Source organism: Phytophthora cinnamomi (assembly GCF_018691715.1).
Source record: "Phytophthora cinnamomi strain GKB4 chromosome Unknown Contig102, whole genome shotgun sequence".
Lineage (NCBI taxonomy): Eukaryota > Oomycota > Peronosporomycetes > Peronosporales > Peronosporaceae > Phytophthora > Phytophthora cinnamomi.
In genome coordinates, this window is record NW_027151035.1 from 649,850 (window position 1) to 670,422 (window position 20,573).

General features: G+C 55.0%; 6 protein-coding genes across 6 annotated transcripts; 5 read left to right on the top strand and 1 right to left on the bottom strand.

Annotated features, from left to right (window-relative positions):
• Nucleotides 1-1,389: 1,389 nt before the first annotated feature.
• Nucleotides 1,390-2,642, top strand: IUM83_07977 (E2F-associated phosphoprotein; the record flags this gene model as incomplete). Its single annotated transcript, XM_067932321.1, has 3 exons — nt 1,390-2,101; nt 2,177-2,261; nt 2,342-2,642. 3 exons carry the CDS (start codon nt 1,390-1,392, stop codon nt 2,640-2,642), a joined length of 1,098 nt encoding a protein of 365 aa, XP_067782982.1.
• A 456-nt stretch (nt 2,643-3,098) lies between these two features.
• Nucleotides 3,099-5,594, bottom strand: IUM83_07978 (PEK protein kinase; the record flags this gene model as incomplete). The annotated part of the gene is made up of 2 exons (XM_067932322.1): nt 3,099-3,673; nt 3,746-5,594. The coding sequence occupies 2 exons, from the start codon at nt 5,592-5,594 to the stop codon at nt 3,099-3,101; spliced, it is 2,424 nt and encodes an 807-aa protein (XP_067782981.1).
• Nucleotides 5,595-7,059: 1,465 nt separating this feature from the next.
• Nucleotides 7,060-7,707, top strand: IUM83_07979 (F-box/WD repeat-containing protein 7; the record flags this gene model as incomplete). The annotated part of the gene is made up of 1 exon (XM_067932323.1): nt 7,060-7,707. One exon carries the CDS (start codon nt 7,060-7,062, stop codon nt 7,705-7,707), a length of 648 nt encoding a protein of 215 aa, XP_067782980.1.
• Nucleotides 7,708-13,233: 5,526 nt separating this feature from the next.
• IUM83_07980 (uncharacterized protein) lies at nt 13,234-14,212 on the top strand (the record flags this gene model as incomplete). The annotated part of the gene is made up of 2 exons (XM_067932324.1): nt 13,234-14,142; nt 14,201-14,212. The coding sequence occupies 2 exons, from the start codon at nt 13,234-13,236 to the stop codon at nt 14,210-14,212; spliced, it is 921 nt and encodes a 306-aa protein (XP_067783048.1).
• Nucleotides 14,213-15,160: 948 nt separating this feature from the next.
• On the top strand, nt 15,161-17,179 carry IUM83_07981 (Neutral ceramidase; the record flags this gene model as incomplete). Its single annotated transcript, XM_067932325.1, has 1 exon — nt 15,161-17,179. The coding sequence occupies one exon, from the start codon at nt 15,161-15,163 to the stop codon at nt 17,177-17,179; it is 2,019 nt and encodes a 672-aa protein (XP_067782917.1).
• Nucleotides 17,180-18,002: 823 nt separating this feature from the next.
• On the top strand, nt 18,003-18,524 carry IUM83_07982 (dual specificity protein phosphatase 12-like; the record flags this gene model as incomplete). Its single annotated transcript, XM_067932326.1, has 1 exon — nt 18,003-18,524. The coding sequence occupies one exon, from the start codon at nt 18,003-18,005 to the stop codon at nt 18,522-18,524; it is 522 nt and encodes a 173-aa protein (XP_067782915.1).
• Nucleotides 18,525-20,573: the final 2,049 nt, after the last annotated feature.

Below are 20,573 nucleotides of genomic sequence, written 5' to 3' on the forward strand. Positions count from 1 at the left end.
ATTCGTCTCGTACTCGGCTTATTAGGTTCTTGGGCTATGGTTTTCTCATCGAGTTTGTTCGAATTTGTGGTGTTCACGTATGGAACCATTGTGAACTTGTCGTTATTCGTCTGCCGCATAAGATAACATACACTGACTCGAAGATCACCACGAGCGGTATGTCCTGGATAGGCTTTCTCTAGTGGAAACCATCGACATAGTGCGTATTCAGTCGCCAGTGGTGTCTCGAGCAATGATAACGGGATGCCGACGACACCCAACGCGTTGGAACTTCCTCCGCCATCGTTGCTTGTATTCTTCACAATCACAGCAGCACTTATTTCATCAATAACGCTCTGAGGCGAAGATATTCCATGCTTCATTCCATTGTTCAGGTCGATTGCGAACCGAAGTGAACAATCGCGCAATAGAATCTCCGCACTATTGTCCAGAAAACTTGAAACAAATTGCCTCGTCGGCGCAACACGCGCGATTACTTTAGACTGTCGCTTGAGCAGCAGTTCTACCTCGATGTATTTTCCGTCGAAAGAACCAGCAGATCCAAAGCCAAGCGCTAGCTCACGGGCAGAAACCAACTCGACTACTACTTCGTACGGAGGTAAAGCAGTACTTCGAGGTGGGTCGATTTGAGGCACGTAAACATCAACTGGAGCAATCACGATTGGATTCGTAGGAGGCGTCGCAGGTTTCGCGACCTCCAAAGCGATCAGGATTGAAGTGGAGGGCAGCTCCACTTCGCCTTCTCTTGCTACATTTTCACGCAGCTTTGAACGCCTTCGGACAAAGCTCTGGATCACGCGAGCTGACTGGTGTCGCTGGGCTCTGATTTTCTCCCGATCAACAGCCAAACGCTTCTGCTCAATAACAAAACCTCGACATACAGGAAAGCCATCATCCTTGTTCTCTTCCTGATTCCCAGCATCCGTGCAAGCGTCGACTTGTCGCCGTCCATGATCAACCTCGGCGCCTACCGTCAGCAGAAAGTGTCGAAGATGCACTCGAAGCAGCTTCTGCTGAGCAGTTATCGTCCGCCCAGCATGCTGACTGGCAAATTCTTGTCGCCTGCACGCCTTGAACGCTTCGTACGTCTCCCCAACCACGCTCTTAGCCATGACCTCCTCTTGCAGCGACCTTTCATGGAACATGGCTACACTCCAGCCGTTACGCGCGCTTCAACCTGCAGCCCAGGTCCCCGCAAACCACGACCAGAACTCGAGTCGACCCCGAGAACTACCGTCCACTACTAAGTTACGAGATAATAGTTCTCCATCGTGCACCTTTGGGCCCCATGAGCTCCGTGCGCCTTGCAGTCGAAAGCCTCGATCCTCAGCTGTACCTCAAAGTTTGCGTCAAAGTCGCGTTCTGCACACAAAACCTGCTCGTAGAACCATGCACCAGCCGCGCCGTCATGGGGCGGACGACGTGGCCTTCTCGGCCTACAGCGCCGACAGCGAGGATTACTACGCCTTCCTGCCCAGTGACGAGTCCATGAGCGACGTCGAAGAAGCTCCAGCGTCGCCCAAACGCGCTGGAAATCGCGACCCGGTGGACGAATTGGCGTCGGCCTTCGCGTCCTCCAGCTCCATCGGCGCCACCTCGAGGGTCCTGACGCCCATCGGCAGCTTAGGCGGCAGTAGTTCAGTGCACAAGGAGGCTAAAGGCAGTAGACAACAGGTCACAGCTCCAGCTCCGGGGGTCTTCGACCTCGGAGGCGGCCAGCAGCTCAGGGTCTCACCTCGAGCTCTGGAGCAGCACAATGCGCGCAAAACGCAGCTGCAGGCGGCGCTGGACGCTGCTACGGGCGATACTATGAGCGACGGGGGCGTTGGGGAAGCCCCGTTCCGGTTCGTGACGCAGCACAAGAGAGCGGTCAAGTTTGCGGATGAGGTGGAGATGCTGGGGGCCTCTCCGGCTCCGGAGCTCGAAAGGGTGGAAGGCCATGCCCCCGAGAAGAAGAACGTAGGGGTTGACAGGAGGCACCGAGCTGGAGCAAGAGGAGAGCAGAAGGAGGAGGACAGTGAGGACGAGACGGTTGAGCCCGATCCGCTGTATGACGAGCAGCTGGACGAGGCGGACGAGCAGTGGGTGCAGACCAACTTTGGTGAGGTCGACGCTGGGGTGGAGAAGGCATTTGCATCGGATGGCTTACGTGGTGGCTTTGGGGCGTTTGGTGTAGGTGGAGCTCGGGCTGCGAAGCCAGAGACGGATGCCACGTTGTGCTGCCCGTGCTGCTTTGTGACAGTGTGCATGGTTTGTGAACGGTACGCATTTGCCGTCAGGTTGTCGATGCTGCGTGGTAATGGATATGCTCATGGTAGCTCGAGTGTTGCTCTGTTTGCAGGCATGCCACCTACGCCAACCAGTATCGAGCCACAGCAGCGATCAACTGTCGCGTGAAGAAAGATGAGATTCTCACATACGCCACTAGTGAAGGCAGTCGCGTGCCAGCATCGCTGCCGTTCCACAAGCGTCAAAACCTGGCAGCAAGCAGCAAGGCTGCTACGACCGGCCAGCAGATCGCACGACTGCTGCAAGAAGACGAGTTTTATCCTGTGGCATGCTCGGACTGTGGCACGATGGTGGGCGTCTTCGACCGAGAGCAGCAATACCACTTCTTCAACGCCTTACCCAGCAATTGCTAGCAAAGCTTTCCTGGCGTCAACGATGTGGTGGATGTGGTGCATCGTGCTCATCATGATAAGGGCTGGCTACACTGCCTGGTGGCCTCACGATAATGCTATATGATTACAAGAGGAGTTCGCCTCTGAATATTGTGTTCGACCTAGGTGTTGCCATGAAGATGGCATTTCGATGCTCATAGGCACCTGCGCTCGCATCGCTTTCGACTTTTGCTTTACCACTGTACATTTCACGCACGCACGATTTCGTGGGCGCTGATTGTTTTACTTCGCACACACAAAAAGCCACTAGTTAGCGAGGATCGCTTGTCTGCCAGGTCCCTTCCAGGTGTCGTAGGAATCCGCCAGAACCGCTTGCCTCGCGCTGCTTCGCTGCTATCTGCTTTTTCGTTGGGTTTCGGGATTTTCCGCTGCGGTATCTTGTGCGCTTTACGCCACAGAACCAGTTGCTCGCTTTCTCTAGGCAAGAGCAATGCCTACGTTCTGGACCTTGTCATTCAACTCGGACACCAGAGCTTCCAGCTGCAGAGTAGCCTGCGAGCGGTCACGCACCTGGCGAACAGCGGCAGCCAGCTTCGCTTGAAGCTCGCGCAACTCCTCCAGAGCCGATGCCGGCGTAACCGTAGTGCTCGACGCTGCTATTATTTTGCGTAGCTGCTCGCAAACTTCTTCACTCGTGGGTCGCTCGCCAGGATCAATCGAGGTCATGCGCAGCACCAGTTCCATCTCCATAGGAAAGTGTTCACGCGCCTTCTGAGGCACGACACCGTGGCGCACTCCGGTAAGAACCTGAGAACGCTCCATCATCGTACTGAACGGGCAGCACAGCTCCAACAGAATTACACCCAGCGCGAATATGTCCGACTTGATCGAGTACTTGGCGCTTTTGAGACGAGTAGCAGCATTCTTTAGCACGTTGCTACTGCTGAAGCGATACCCAAGCTGTTCAGGCGACGCGTAGGTAAACGTGCCTAGTGCAGTTGTGTGATCACCTTCACTTAGACCAAGCTCTTGCAGGCGTTCACGCGGAGACACTGATCCATCAGACGAACTGTCAGCGAATACTGACTTCGACAAGCCGAAATCGCCGATCTTCGCTACGTCACCGTGAATGAAGATGTTGTCAGGCTTCAAGTCCCGGTGGATCACTCCGTATGAATGCATGTGAGCAACGCCCTGTACAGCACCCAAAAACAATCTAAGACCCTCCAGGTGCTTCGCCGACGTGTTGGACCACGCAGACCGTTCCTCAATCGAGGACCGAAGCCAAGCTGACAGGTTGGAATGAATTTCTTCGCCAGCCTGCTGTCGCTCTTGCTGGGGTGTGTTCAACTGGTCCAGGATGTGATGAATCGGCTCGTGGCTGCCAGTCGGGGTCGAAGGAACGGAATTCACGGCTGTGCCGCATAGCTCCATCTGAATGTACAGGATAACCTGCGACTTCATGACCACTGGCTGGACAGCTACATCAGGGGGAACAACTTTGCCCTCGCTCTTCAACTCGCTGGGTTGTCCGAAAGACGCCTCATCATCCATACACAAACCGACAGAGTCCTCGCCCTCTTCCTCAAAAGTGAAACCAGGAGTGGAGTACTGGTCGTCGTAGTCCAGTGAATCCGACGAAAACTCCAGTGAAAACGACTGATCAGCAGCCTCCATGCTACTCATACGCAATTCATCTTCCTCGTCCAGCAGTTCCAGTTGCTGGCGGTGAAGATCCTGTGGACCACAGTCACTTTCCAACGACGGTACATCCGAGCCACGCACGCTTTCTGTTGATGAGCTCGTGTGAGGAACGCACGCATCCACTTCCGTCCACGCCGTATGGTAGCGCACTACGTTCGCATGGGGGGCCATGGAGGCCATCAAGCGCACTTCACGCAATGCTTGGCTTTCAGCACGCTTAGCGTCCAGCTCGGTAGCACGCGGCAGAACCACCTTCTTGACAGCGTAGTAGCAGCCATCCACCTTGCTGCGCACCTTGAACACGGAGCCTTGGCCTCCTTCACCGAGAGAGCCCACTACTGCAAAGTCCTGCTCGAAGCGGGAGTTCGAAATAGTCGAATCGTGAGAAGTCAATGACGCGGTGGGTTTCATCTCCAGCGGCGTAGTATCAATTGGAGTCAGTCCTGCTGCCGCCGCTTTGGTGGACATGGCAGCAGGCATCGACACTGTCCGCTTGAAGGAAGAACCCTGTTGCTGCTGTGCCTGTTCTTGATGATATTCATCCGTCGAGACCTGCGCCAGCGCTGGCGCGTCCAACTTCAGCGAATTTAGGAACGCCGCGCGCTTCTTCTGCTCGTCCTGCTGCTGCTTTTGCTGCTTCGACTCGTTCTCGTCGCGCTGCTTAAAGAACGGCGGGAGGCGACTCTGCGAGCCGATCCACTCCGTCATCCGCGTCTGCGGCGTAAAGAACGCCGACGGGTAAAACGACGTCATGGACGAAAGCGTCGCGCTGCTCTGCGTGCGGATCGGCACGCGGCGCACGGGCACTGGGGGCGACGGCGGCATCGGAGAAGCACTCGCCCTCGTCCGAGCTGCTCCCGGCGCCGCCGCCGCCAACACATCGTTCTCTTCTGTCCCTGTTTGGAAGTACCCAATGAACGGGTTCGTCTTGTCCACTGAGGTGCCGCGCTTGCTCGGGTGCAGGTCGTCTGCGGCCTCGCAGGGCGTCGCCGTCCTGATCACGCCGCCACTGTGTGCTGCGGCGGCCTTGGCTGCCAGCGCCGCCTGATCGCTCCCCAGGTCCGCGAACGCGATGGGCGAGGACGCCACGCGCGGCATCGCGGCCAAGGACGCGGCCTCGTCGAACGTGTCGTCGCCGCTCTCGGCGCCCACCGGGGAGCCCGGCGTGGACAGTCGACCGCCGACCTGCGAGGCCGTGGCCGCGCGCCGCACGCCGGGCAGCCCGTTGACCCCGTTCTTGGCGAGGCCGAAGGCGAAGGCGCTCTGCATGGGCAGGATTCCGGGCGTCTTGGCTGGTCTGGTGGCTGGGCTGGCTGGCTGGCTGGCGCGGCCAACTGCCTGTCAACTTATGATGAAGACGCAATCACTCGATTTCGGTCGCAAATGCCCCGCTGGCAACTTTTGCGAGAGACGCGGAGCGCACTGCCCTCGACCGACACGTCTGTCGCCACTCAGTCACTGCCGCCTCCCGCTCCCTCGGCTGCTTTCCCCCCTCCCCCTAGCTCTGTGTGCTGCGTGCGAAGAAGTCGCGCAGACCCCTGCTGCTTCGGGGCGACTAGCTGACCTGTAGACACCTGCTGCTGCTCCTGCCAATAGCGAAGTGTGGGGAGCACATGTCGACGGGCCGGGCCCCCCGAAAACGCATTCTAGCTGTTTTGACGGGGGTCGACGTCACTTCTCGAAACGTCGACCGGTTGTGCAACGCCCAAGAGTTGATGAGCATCAAGCACGCGCTCGGTACTGTACATGTACAGCGGCGACACTCTGGCATGCATTTGGGCTGAAGGCGGAAGATAGAGATCGGCCGTTTGCGCCTTGATGACCCCGTGGTGGCCGTCGCAGCGCGCGATATGTGCGTTTGGCATCCGTTTTCAGTGAAATGGCGTCTGATACACTGGATTTGGCGGGGCTGTGCGTCGCGCGTTGCACCCAACGCCTGCGCAGTCTCGACGTGCGAGTTCAACATGTTGGACATTATTTGCAGCAACGATGGCCGAAAACGTAGAGCAGCACAGGCCGGCAGGAACGTCCGGGTGTATTTCGGCCAGCAGTGCGAAGGGCTACAGTGCTTGGAGCGCAACGCCTGCTGCAACTTGTACATCAAGTTGCCCCCGCGTTTGGCCGAGCCAAAAACGGCTAATAGTCGCGGTCCGCGCAAAGCGTTTCTTTGCTCACTCAGGAAAGGCCACCTCCGCGAGCCTGGGCGACACGTGGGCGGCGCTGGCCTGGCCAAAACGCCCAGCTGGAGCTTCAAGCCGCGTTGAAAGCCGGTGTTCAACCAGGTGCGGCAAAGCCCGCCAGGCGCCTCTCAAAAAACTGCTGCGCATCCGCCCAAGCAGCACGGCGGGCGAGCTTCATCACCGCTACCGGCACGCGAAGGCCACGCTCCTCGCGGGGCTAATTGCGTGCACCAGTGCACCAACGGGCCTCGCCACGTCACCGCCGTGGTCTCTGCAGGCAGCAACGTGCGGGGCCAACAATGCGAGCCAACGTAGCATTTCGATGGCTTGCGCTGGGTTCCCGTACTGTACTTGGCATACAGCGGTTTTTAGCTTAAGTATCGTTCATACTCCCTCACTACAGCTGCAGTGGGACGCCGTTAACTTAGCCGAACTATCCTTCATTGAAGTTCCCGTATGCGACATGTGTGCAGAGTTGCACTTTGTAATCAGATCCATGTGGTCCACCCAAAACGATCTTATCACCTGAGCTGAGCAGCTCAAGACTGAGCACCATGGCTGGGCGACACCTGCGCCTGGAGGAGTACGCTTCCTCGGGCCTCGCGGTCGAGTGCGAGGACGCGGGCGACGCCCTCTCACGCGTGAAGGTCCGTCCCGTGCGTGCGGGAAGAGGCGGCGACCAGCAGGAGGCCGGCGGCGCAGCTCGCGTGGCGCACCGAGCGGCCGCCTCCCACCGCGAGAACGACCGCTACATGGAGGCGTTCGACGCCGCCTTCGAGGAGCTGTCGGCAGCGGAGGCGGCACGTTCGGGGAGGGAAAGACACGAACCCGACGAGGCGCCGCTCGACCCGCGAGAGGCCAAGACGAAGATGACGTTGCCCGCAGCCAAGCGGACGTCATCCGCGACGACTGACTCAGCGCTTGGAGGCGCGTGGCTGCAGGGCCCGAGTGCCCCTGAGGGCCAACTGCACGCCGTGTCGGCGCAGCCGCTCATGTGCATGAGCCTGAGTGCGGACGAGAGCGAGGTGGTCGTGGGCAGCAGCGACCACGCGCTCTACGTGGTTCCTCTAAGCGGCGGCGGCTCGTCCTCGTTCAGTAGACCATCGTGCGGAGCTAGCAGTAGCAGTAGTAGCAGTAGCAGTAGTGGTAGTTGCGCCAAGATGCTGTACACCAAGAATTCTTCTGCATTGGGCATTTCTTGAAGTAGTCACAGATATCCCGCAATTTAATGCAGGCGAGATAATGCGCGACGTAGAATGGCGAACCAGCAGCAACAGCACCAGCACCAGCAGGTGCTACATAGACCTGAGGCTTTGAAGATTTGCGCTGCCTCTCATAACATCGAATGCAAGCTTCGAGCTTTGTTGGTCAAGAGCGGTCGTTCAGCGGCTCCCCTGCTCGAGTAGGTGTTAGCCAATCCAAACTCACCAACATTACTACACCTTTGCCCGTCCAAGTTCGCGGTAGTGTAAAGCAACATGGAATGGGAGCAAAAATTTAGACATAAAATTGAAAAACACATTTTCTCAAATTTTGGCTTGTACTCCAAAGTGGATTTAGTCCACAGCTAAGTCCCGTACTTCATGGGCTCGCCGCGGATAGCGGCCGCCACGGACAGAGCACAGTGGCGAGCCATTTTATTGACCAGGCGGAGGTCCATGCATGGCATCGCATGCTCGGCTGCCTTCTCGAGTAGCTGCATTCGCAGCTCGGTCTTCTGACCGTAAGGAACGTTCATCACCTCCTCGTGGCTGAGCGCAAGGTAATCCTTAATGCGTGCTTTCAAGGCGCTGATGCAGCCTGTCAGTTGTACATGTACTGTAGTCTACCAGCGCGCTCTCCATCGCTGGTGTGCAGATAGTGGTGGAAGCACGCGCCCCGCCTCTCTTCATCAGCTCTGGTGTCCCCCGCTCGACAATATTACGTGCAATGGTGGGAGGAATACCATTGTGGTGCGCTACTAGCATCCAGTCGCCGCCGTCTCGGTGAGCATCAAGGACGCGCGCGCGTGCGGCGAACGTGTGTTTCGGCTCCTTCGGCATGCTGCCGCTGGAATACTCACCACCAATTTGCCCTGTACTAAATCCACCTTGGAGTAAACCCAAATTTCAGTATTTTTCTCTAAATATAGCAGTTACTTCAACTACTTCATACGATATTGCTTTATACTACCGCGAACTTGGACGGGCAAAGGTGTAGTAGCTGTCATAAACGACGAAGTAGCCAAGTTATCGAGCGATTGCGCAGCTCCGCTAGTCCCTTGGATCGTTGGCGTGGAATATTCATCCAATACAAAATTGCTGGTTGGCCCATGCTTGACATACGAGTTGTAATCGGTTTCAGTCAGAGCCTTGAACGTTGTATTCATATTCTCATGAACCTGATTCGTTTGGACAGTGGTTCTGTCAATAACAACTTGAACACTATCAATGAATTGCCATGCGCCGGCCTTAGGTACCAATTGGTCAATAGTACAGGCTGCAGTTGAAGTGACCGAACCGGCACCGCCATTGAGAATTAGAAGCTTAATTGGAAGCTCGATAACAGCTTCTTCCCAATTCACAAATGCGGCCTGCGAAGAGATGGTCGAAAGATTAAATTGGATTTGCCCGACATACTGACCAGTGTTACTAGTCGAATCCTGAACGTATGCCCATTTCTTATCACAGAAGAGCGTATCAGCTGGAGCTGGTTCGACGGAGTGTTCGAAAGCAGAAATATCGGAAGCGGAAGACATAGTTTATGCGATTATATTGATGACGATTATGTTGTACTTGCCGAAAAAATAAAAGCACCATGAGCAAAAAAAGAAGTATTAAATTGTCTAGAACGACGGATGATCAACTCATGAAACTCGCCAATTCTCTTGGAGTCAAAGTAGATCATATTGATTTCAAACAGAATTTAGACAAAAGCAAAGACTATTGCATAATCAACATGGGAAATCCGATGATTGGCGGCCAACACTAGATGGCAGTCTCAAACAGAGATAAGGCCTACTTCGACCCTCTAGGATTACCAAGGCCTCGTGTCATTCCAAAAGATTATTCCTACCGCGAAATCGGCATCCAAAATCCTCGATGTGGACACTGTGGGCAGTATAGTGTTCTGTGGCTCTACTATCTGCAACACAATCAATTAGATAAGTTCTTCAAACTCTTCAAAGATCAGTATGATAATTTTTGATCAATCGCTCAGTATAGAGATGGATCTTACAATTCTGGATTACAGAACAATCGACAAATATGACAATAATGACGGGTTCTTCGTAAAAGTATGTGGCCAGGGAGAAGCCTTTTGGTGCCGTTTTATATCATATGATCCAAACCGAAATGCGTTTGTTTTAAGGGTCGATCAATTGCTCTGCCGGGAACATCCATTCAAATACGGACAGCTGATTATGGTAGATATCGGCTGCTGCGAGATCGAGCTGTAATACAATTTTACTTCGTTCTAATATACACACAGCAATGGATGTTGAATACATTGAAACGCACGAGTCAGAACCAATTCGCATTGATGAGAACTACTACGCATTGCTAACTCCCAAATCAAAGCCAGAAGTCGTAGTTGAGTCGAAAATTACCCTGGATGACATTAATCGCATTACCAAGAATACTTCTCCAGCCAAGGTTTATATAGTGGAAATACCAAGTCTTGGGCAGTTGCGCGCTAAGTATCAGTGAGGATCATAATTTTTTTATGATGTCACACTCTGGAGCGCTCCAGCGGGAGTCACAATAGCGGATTATCGTTCGAGTGTCGCTGTAGATGTCGATTTCGAGTGATTCACCACTGAATCACCATGAGGTATCACTGAGTCACCACTATGGTGACTCATCAGCTATTTCATTTCGATGTTTATTCATTCTCTAAGTCATTGTAGAACGACCTCTATTTACCTGAGTCAACTGAGTCACCACTTTTTATCAATATTCAATATATATACTTATAAGAACGTATAGTATGATAGAGACATACATGATATAGTACAGTCTTTTGCCTGAATAAAGAACAGGTAGAAGCTGATAACCTTCTGTTTCTGATGTTACTGAAGTTGTAGCCACTTGCACTGCTACAAGAAGGGTTGAACTTGGGATTCCGCCAATTAGATGGTATCTACAACGATTCCGCCAATCAGAGACCGCAAACCGAGGACATCGACGAAAAGCTGGTATCCATGCACGAGATCGAAAATGGCAACGATCAACCCTACAAGGTAGGAATGCTTCGAGGAATTCAATGGTGTGCGGATGCATGGCGGGAGTTACCCGCTGAGACTATTGAGCACTGTTGGCAACACACCGGTCTGCTTAGTAAGGCTGATATCAGTTTCATCCTCAATTAACATAATTTAGTTTTTTGCTGTTATCGAGGCTCAAGCATTTTGCCTGTATAGTCCGATGACCTTGGGCTTTGAATATATATCAGGTGTTCTTTATTCAGGCAAAAGACTGTAGTGACTATAAAGTATATATAGTGGGAGGAAGTTGCAAAAAGTGGTGACTCGGCGACTCATGCTGACTCTTATATCTAGAGTTACTGTAGGCGGCTGTCATTGAGCGGAAGGTGGTGACTCATGGTGACTCAATCGTTTTTTAATGCCTCTTGGCCATTTTTTGTGAATACCGGGCTTTTTGTTTTGATAGTGGTATATACTGGTTCTGCTCGGTTAGGTTCAGAAGTGGTTGGTTCGTATTCTAAGGTGGATCTAATACATTTGGGCACTAAAATAAGGTAGTAGATGGTGAGAATATAAAGTTCATTAAACGCCGCCCATCGCTCCGCGAATCGCTGACGATATGCATCGACACTTAAACATGTCTTCACTAGTTTTCCTGAATTAGCCTCTCTACGAGCGGAAATAAATCGATCACTACATTGGGCCGAGAAAAGCCTTGGGGAGTGCCACCTCGTCCAACGAGGCCTAACAGACGGCGCGAATTGAATGCCACATTTGTCGGATTGACGATAGGTATCGGATTCATGGCCGGAAGTGGATTTGCTCGATTAACCACCGTGTAGAGCTTGTACTGACGAACCCGCAGCGCTGGTGATAGACGAATGCAGAGAATGTACTCGACGCCGGGAAATTGCCTCCATTGATCCGCTTTTCGATCCAGGTAGGGCCATCCTCGTGAGACTCCCACTTCCACCTTCAATGTGTGGTATTCTCCCCAATCCATTCCAACTGGCAGAGCGGCACCAATACCGGGAGGAGGACCAAAACTGCAATCGGGCTCAAGCTTTCGAAGAGATTCAACGTAACTCGATCCTCGTGGCCGCAAGTGCTGATTTCCCGTGCCAGTCGCAGTCAAGATAGCGAAGTCCAGGTCACGACAGAAGTTATCGTGTATCTCGGTCGGTAGCTCGACAATGTAGATTCTACCATCTTCAAATGCCATCGCCCTCGACACCAGCGCTTGATTCTCCGACTTGACATATCTCTCCCAGTCTTCTAACGAGGCTTCACAAACTTCAAATCCAGGATCCGCGTCAACGCGCTCAGTAGAGAACAAAGTAGCCTCGACTTCCTTCCAATCCAGCTTCTTGATGATGCCATTAATACGCTTGGTCGCCATGTTCCGCGCCGATGAAGCCGCTGACGGCGCAAAGTATGAATTGCATCGAGAATGTTCTTCTCGTCCGCTCGTCGTGCCCCCATCCATCCCATATAAGAGCATCTCCCATATAAGAGCATCGAGAGTACCCCTAGACACCCTCAGAGACAACCATGTAGTACAGCGGCGACACTCAGCTGGCATGCATTTGGGCTGAAGGTGGAAGCTAGAGATCGGCCGTTTGCGCCTTGATGACCCCGTGGTGGCCGTCGCAGCGCGCGATATGTGCGTTTGGCATCCGTTTTCAGTGAAATGGCGTCTGATACACTGGATTTGGCGGGGCTGTGCGTCGCGCGTTGCACCCAACGCCTGCGCAGTCTCGACGTGCGAGTTCAACATGTTGGACATTATTTGCAGCAACGATGGCCGAAAACGTAGAGCAGCACAGGCCGGCAGGAACGTCCGGGTGTATTTCGGCCAGCAGTGCGAAGGGCTACAGTGCTTGGAGCGCAACGCCTGCTGCAACTTGTACATCAAGTTGCCCCCGCGTTTGGCCGAGCCAAAAACGGCTAATAGTCGCGGTCCGCGCAAAGCGTTTCTTTGCTCACTCAGGAAAGGCCACCTCCGCGAGCCTGGGCGACACGTGGGCGGCGCTGGCCTGGCCAAAACGCCCAGCTGGAGCTTCAAGCCGCGTTGAAAGCCGGTGTTCAACCAGGTGCGGCAAAGCCCGCCAGGCGCCTCTCAAAAAACTGCTGCGCATCCGCCCAAGCAGCACGGCGGGCGAGCTTCATCACCGCTACCGGCACGCGAAGGCCACGCTCCTCGCGGGGCTAATTGCGTGCACCAGTGCACCAACGGGCCTCGCCACGTCACCGCCGTGGTCTCTGCAGGCAGCAACGTGCGGGGCCAACAATGCGAGCCAACGTAGCATTTCGATGGCTTGCGCTGGGTTCCCGTACTGTACTTGGCATACAGCGGTTTTTAGCTTAAGTATCATCCATACTCCCTCACTACAGCTGCAGTGGGACGCCGTTAACTTAGCCGAACTATCCTTCATTGAAGTTCCCGTATGCGACATGTGTGCAGAGTTGCACTTTGTAATCAGATCCATGTGGTCCACCCAAAACGATCTTATCACCTGAGCTGAGCAGCTCAAGACTGAGCACCATGGCTGGGCGGCACCTGCGCCTGGAGGAGTACGCTTCCTCGGGCCTCGCGGTCGAGTGCGAGGACGCGGGCGACGCCCTCTCACGCGTGAAGGTCCGTCCCGTGCGTGCGGGAAGAGGCGGCGACCAACGGGAGGCCGGCGGCGCAGCTCGCGTGGCGCACCGAGCGGCCGCCTCCCACCGCGAAAACGACCGCTACATGGAGGCGTTCGACGCCGCCTTCGAGGAGCTGTCGGCAGCGGAGGCGGCACGTTCGGGGAGGGAAAGACACGAACCCAACGAGGCGCCGCTCGACCCGCGGGAGGCCAAGACGAAGATGACGTTGCCCGCAGCCAAGCGGACGTCATCCGCGACGACTGACTCAGCGCTCGGAGGCGCGTGGCTGCAGGGCCCGAGTGCCCCTGAGGGCCAACTGCACGCCGTGTCGGCGCAGCCGCTCATGTGCATGAGCCTGAGTGCGGACGAGAGCGAGGTGGTCGTGGGCAGCAGCGACCACGCGCTCTACGTGGTTCCTCTAAGCGGCGGCGGCTCGTCCTCGTCCAGTAGACCATCGCGCGGAGCTAGCAGTAGTAGCAGTAGCAGTAGCAGTAGTGGTAGTCGCTCCAGGACGCTGTACACCAAGAAGTTCGGCCACACGGAGTGGGTCACCTGCGTCGCGCACTTGCCGGATCGGCGCGTCCTCAGCGGCGGCATGGACAGCAAACTCTGTCTGTGGGACGCCACGGGCGTCAAGTGCGAGGACCTGCTCGGCCACAGTGGATCCGTGTCGTGCGTGCTGGCTGTGGGCGACGAGGTGGCGCTTAGCGCGGGCTACGACAAGATGCTAAGGCTCTGGAACGTCGGTCGACGCGCGTCGAGCCGCCAGCGCGAGATCAGCGTCATTAAGGCGGGCACGGCGCCGATTCTGGACGTGTCGCTGCTGCTCGGCGGCCAACAGCAGGCGGCGGTGTGCGGAGACCGCGACGGAGGCGTGCAGCTGATCGACTTGCACGCGAACAAGGTGCTCCGCAAGCACGCTAATGCACACCGAGGACACACCACCAGCGTGCTGGGCAGTAGAGGCGACGACGGCACGGATGAGGCGTCGGTGTTCTTTTCCGGAGGGCAGGACGGTGCAATTAAGGTGTGGGATACGAGACAGAAGAGTGCGGCGTTCTCGCTTGAGCTCCACGTCGATCCACGCAGCGGCAAATCTGGTGCGGTGGGCTTCCTTCGAGAACCGGCGGAGGATGCCAACATACTGATAACAGGCGGCGCCGATGGAGTCATCAACGTGCTGGACAAGAGGCAATCCTACGGTGTCGTGCACAGCTTCACCGAGCACTTGGACTTCATTTATTCGCTGCATGTTCGCAGCCAGCTATGCTTTAGCGGAGCTGGAAATGGTATGCTGCATGTGCACGACTGGAAGCAAGGCAAGCTGTTATATGGTCTCGGCGCGAACCAGGCAGCAGTTAGGGCGGTAGAAGCATCGGAGAACCAGCTAGTTGCGGCTGGAGACGATGGTGGAGTTATTGTCTATGATATGTACTAGAAGGCCGAATGCTTCTCCTCAAAAGTATCTATATGCACACGAGTGGGTATACTTGACGCAAAGTATCCCAATGAGTTCAATATGAAAGCGGGGAAATTCTCAAGCAGCGCCCTTTACATCCACAAACTTGAGAAGATGCCAGATCTTTTGGAGTTACTGCTCGTCGCCCAAGCCACCTCCATCAAGTCAAGTTGTTGCAGCTTTGTTACGCCGCTTACATGCACAAAGTGACTATGAGTTGTGGCTGTAAGGGAATTTTTTGACGTCTGAAGGCTTTTAGTGATAGTCCAAAACAATATCGGGGCTAGCACAAGGCCATTCAAGCTGACCATTCTCAAAACTTCCTGCGCGAGCTCAAACCACTACTTCCAAGCTCAAACATCAACTAGCCAAGATGATTCGTGCCATCGTAAGCTCCTACGTGCTTTTCCTGCTGCTTAGTGTCCTAATCCAGCTTCCTGCGGCATACAACATCGGCATTGGAAAAAGCGACATCACTGGCCCCGCTGCCGACGTCGTCATGATGGGGTTCGCCGACTCAACGGAGAGCTCTGCTGGCATTTTAAACCGTCTGCACGCTCGCGCGTTCCTGATCGAAGATCCCGACACCAACAAACGCGTCATGTTCGTCCACTGCGACTTGATGTCCGTCATGCAACTTGTGCACCAAAAAGTTCTTGCCGAGCTTGCCATCAAGTATCGTGGCGCCTACACCGAACAAAATGTCGTGCTTCACGCATCTCACACTCACGCAAGTCCCGGAGGCACTGCCGGATATTTTCTCTACGACGTCTCTATCCTCGGATTCGTCAGTGAGAACTTCGACAAGATCGTCAGAGGCATCCTGGACGCTATCGACAAGGCGCACAGCTCATCTCATAGCGGAACGATCCGCTGGAGCAAGGGTGAGGTCACCAAAGGAGGCAACAACCGTTCACCAAGTGCTTATCTGGCTAATCCTGCGTCCGAGCGAGCAAGGTACAGCAGCAACATTGACACGACGATGCGCGCGCTGCAATTCTTCAGCAGCTCTGGCAAGCTTCGAGGGGTGTTGGCATTCTACCCTGTGCATCCGACTAGTCTCACTGCAAAGAATCGGTTGGTTAGTGGAGACAACAAGGGGTACGCCGAATTTCTGCTCGAGGACGAGCTCGACAATGTGATTGTCGCCATCGGAATTGCCAATGCTGGCGATGTGAGCCCAAACCTAATCGACAACGGCAACGGCACTTTCCGTGGGGAGGGCAACACCACGATCGAGTCCGCTGAAATCATGGGCAAGCGGCAGTACGACACACTGTCGGGGCTTATCAAGGGGAAATCGGAGCTCATCCAGGGCCCCGTCGTCGCCAACCTCTCCTACGTCGACTTCTCCAACGTCTCACTGAACGGCGTCAAACCCACCACTGCCAGCCCCTACGCCCATAGAACCTGCCCCGCTGTTGTGGGACAGAATTTCGCTGCAGGTACCGAGGATGGTCGTGGGCTGAGCATGTTCACAGAGGCCAACCTGAAGGCCAACGTGCTCTTCAAGACCATTGGAGCTGTCATCAAGGAGACGCCGCAGTGGGTGCAGACCTGCCAGAATGCTAACAAGGTGCCGCTGCTGGCCGTCGGACTCATGGAGCCCGTGCCCTGGGTGCCCAACATCCTGCCGGTGCAGGTCGTCAAGATCGGTCAGTTCGCCATCGCTGTCACCAATTTCGAAGTCACGACCATGGCTGGCAGACGCATCCGAGACACTGTGAAGACGGCGCTGGCTGGAGCTGGGGTGACCGAAGTCGAGCTCGCCTCCATTAGCAACGCTTACGCGCAGTACTTGACCACCAAGGAGGAATACCTCACGCAAAACTACGAGGGCGCGTCAACGCTCTTCGGTCCCAACCAGTTGGCAGCAGTGCAGCAGGAATTGGCTCGCGTGGCGGCCTCCGTGGCGGATTCCTCGGTGCAGCTGGACGTGGGGCCCACACCTCTGCAGCTCGACCGCAGTTCACTCATCACGCTGCAAACCGGTGTGGTGTTCGACTCGTCTCCTTTGCTGCGCTCCTTCAGCCACGTGCGCACGCAGCCCTCCAGTTCATACGCTGTCGGTAGTGTGGCCTCAGCCGTATTTGCGGGCGCGCACCCGAAGAACGCACTGGCATTGGTTTCCTCGTTCTGTGACGTCCAAAAACTCGGCTCGAGCGGCTCGTACTCAACCGTGATGACCGACGCACACTGGGATCTCCGCTATCATTGGGAACGGCACCTCATTGCCGAGAGCAAGAATACGTGCGAGTGGAATATCCGCAAGGGCGGCAGCACGAGTGTCGCCGGCACCTACCGCTTCATGCACCGCGGGTACTCGAAGAGCTTGCTGGGTGCACTCACGGCGTACACTGCCACATCCAATGCGTTTGTTGTGACGGCGTAGAATCCAAAGAAAAAATGTGGAGGCATCCACCTTGCGCCAATCTACTACTACCTTACATGTTGTTGTGGCTGCTACGTGTATTGTACTGAGGTTACCTTGGCAAGCGCGACTGGCTGCTACGAACGGTGCTGGAGCTTGTGTCGGCTGGATGCACAAAATCGTTCGTAAATGTAGCAAAAGCAAAAAAAAGGAAATGTACGAGAATCAAGGTTTGAATTACGGTTATCTCGTGCGAATCGTCAGGGTGCTGAGCCCAGAGGCTCACCTCTGCCAGCCAACGTTTTGATCGCCGATTATGAACGAAATTCCTGGAGATTCACACGCGTAGATGTGTTAGCCACCACCAGGACAATTGCTGTGTTCAATGGTACGAAGTATGCGAAAGCAGCATATGAATATGAAGGAAAACAAAATATCCCAGCAGCCCCATTGTCGTTGCCTCGAGCAGCGATCGATTTCTTCCGGAACACTGCACAACGAAATTTACCTTTGCCAGCACAACTCGGAACCACTCCAAACTTCACGTCGCCTTCACTCCACCATGATCAACATCATCAAGTTCCCACGATAGCCCTGGCCACGCTGCCGCTTTCGGAGGCGTCGGTGCAAAATGCCGGCCCCGACTCCAGCAGGCACCAAATGGTACACTCCTCACGAATAACTCACGTCACCCTGAGTCGAACCGAAGGTTTGCTTCGTACCGAAGTACCAGTACTACGGTAGTACTATGTAACGTTAATAGTACTACTGTATAATAATACCGTACGTTATTTGAGGCCACCCCTGGCACAGATGGCTACAAATCCTCAAAAAGACGAAAGCAATGGACACCTCGAGCTCGGACGCCTCCGACGTGACGTCTCCGCGCCAAGTGGAGCTGCAGCTGCAGCTGCCAGACGCGGCCGCCGCCGAGGACGCGGCCACCAAGTTCGCGTGCAAGAAGTGCCGGCGCGTGCTGTTCACGAGCGAGCAGCTGACGGCGCACGAGCCGGAGCGGCACCAGATCTCGGCGCGGCGGCGGCTGAAGGACCTCAAGCAGCAGGCGGGCGGCCTCGTGGACTGCTCGTCGCTGTTCCTGGAGGAGACGCTGCCCTGGATGGACGAGGCGCTGCTGGCCGAGGGCAAGATCCACTGCCCCACGCCCAAGTGCCAGTCGCGGCTCGGGGCGCTGCACTGGTCGGGCTCGCAGTGCTCGTGCGGCACGTGGGTCACGCCCAGCATCAAGATCACCAAGAGCAGGGTGGACGCCGTCTTCAGGCAGAGCTCCCTCAATATCGTCACGGGCGTCGTGCTGCCGAACGCCGCGCAGGCGGAGGCGCCCTCCAGCACCAGCTCAGTGAATTGACGGGGAAAAAACGCGCTGAACTGGCACTTGACTTGTTGGCTGTTGATTGAGTTGTCTTGGCCAGGCTCATTGGCAATTGAATCTTGGTTGGAAGTCTGCTGAGGCGCGATTCCTTCGTTCCACTTTTATTCGACTGCTACCAGCTGGAGGTGCAGGTATGAACTCAAGTGTTATCTCCCGCTGGTCAGGTATATATACGCCTGCTGTTTATTCTGGTGGTTTAACCTCACCACGCTGGCTGGGCGAGGACCGTGCTGCCCAAATTCGCATCGACGGTAATAACATTGTGAGAGGTTCAACGTGTGCCCGCAGAAATAGCATGACATGGCAGGTGAATTATTCTCGTCCACGGAGGGGGAGGGGGGGGGAGGAGGAACAAATCGCTTTGCTGCCACCTCTTGAGTCCTCTAAAGTCCATCCGCCACAAGACGCGTGCGATTGTCAAGTTCATCAATGATCTTGGCAGCGCCACGGTAGAGCACAAGCACAGTACTGAGATCGGGCTGAAGAGCTCACATGAAAACGAACACAAAAGGCTGCCCAGGTCGGAACTCGGTGGTGCAGCATGCAACGATTGTACCTCAGCCCGAGACAAACCGGCTTGGAAATACACGCCAAGCATGGCGGAGTTCACTGCACCAAGCATCACTCGGAGGATCGCCCGTGTTCGAGCTGGTGCCACTTGAGCAATTGCCTGCATTTGACGCATCAAAGACGCTCAAAACCATGCTGCTGACGCCGGAGCAGATCCGACGCCTCAACGCGTTCAAGAACCAATGGAAGTACATAATCGCTGTCATGCTACAGCTCGGAAATTTGCTTATGCTATTGACAACCGCTGCACCACGGCGAATCGGGTCCGTGATGGCAGTGCTAGCGCCTGTGATGCAGTTTCCGGGTATGTCGTTCATCCTGGCTTCTGTGCGCATCGATATGTTGCGCTTACTCTTAAGCACGTACGACTTCTGGTACTTCACTGTGAACAATCTTGTATTCGGGGTCTGCTTCACAGCAATGTTACGGGATATCCGCGTCACCACTGTATTTGTGGGCTGCGTGATTGTGCAGATTAGTATCGGCGCCGATGCACTCGTCGGCGATAGACGCCAGCTTTTCATTTCCAGTGCCATCAACTGCGGGACGCATTTTGCTATGTTCGTCGCTGTATTCTTAAAATTTGTGGACGACAACGGTAATGGTGATGCCTTACTTCTCTCCTATTCATCGACTGGCTACGGGTTCTCCGTACGCGACACCCTCATGAACGCCCAACTCAATATGGTTCTGTTGTTTGGGCGACTGGTTTATCGAAATTGGGTCGCCATGCGCGAGCAAGATGTTGCTAAGGCCCGACGTGTCAACTCCGAGACCAGCTATATCCCCGGCCGGCGTCGATGTGTCAGCTACTATTGCACAGTTGGACTACGCCCGAAAACTGGTAGCGCCCCAACTACATCTATTCGAGAAACCATTGGTCGAGCTAGGAGTACCAGCTCCATCCCAAGAACCAGTACTGCTGGCAGCACGAATGACAGATCAGCTCTCACCCGAACAGGTAGCGTTGTCAGCATGTACGCGCTGGACAGTTATCACATCCCAATCAATTCGCGGGGTTTGACGAGAGGAGCCCAACCAAGCGGAAGACGCACTCATACTCGGCATCTCTCTAAAATCCAGCTGCTGTTCGTGCCTATTGAAGAGGATTTCAATTCCTACAAGACAGTCGTACCAGGTTTTGGACGCCTCCTTGACCGGGTCTTAGGATCTTCCTCTTCGAACCAGGGACGACGCATATTGCTAGATCTCTTTCACGTGCTGGGTTATGTAGGGATGGGAGTGCTTGTGGTGGGAGCTTTTGTTGCTTGGGTATTGAAGGACCAGAATCTTGACCACCTGCGGCCAGGTCTAGCGCGGACCCAGAAGATGGCATTCTTCGCATCCCTCATTTTCTGCGGCGTGTTTTTTGCGGCTTATCAGCGAAAACTACTCAGGAGGCTATACTCATCTTTCAACTTTATTTTTCTGTCCACGAAGCTCACGGTGGCCTCG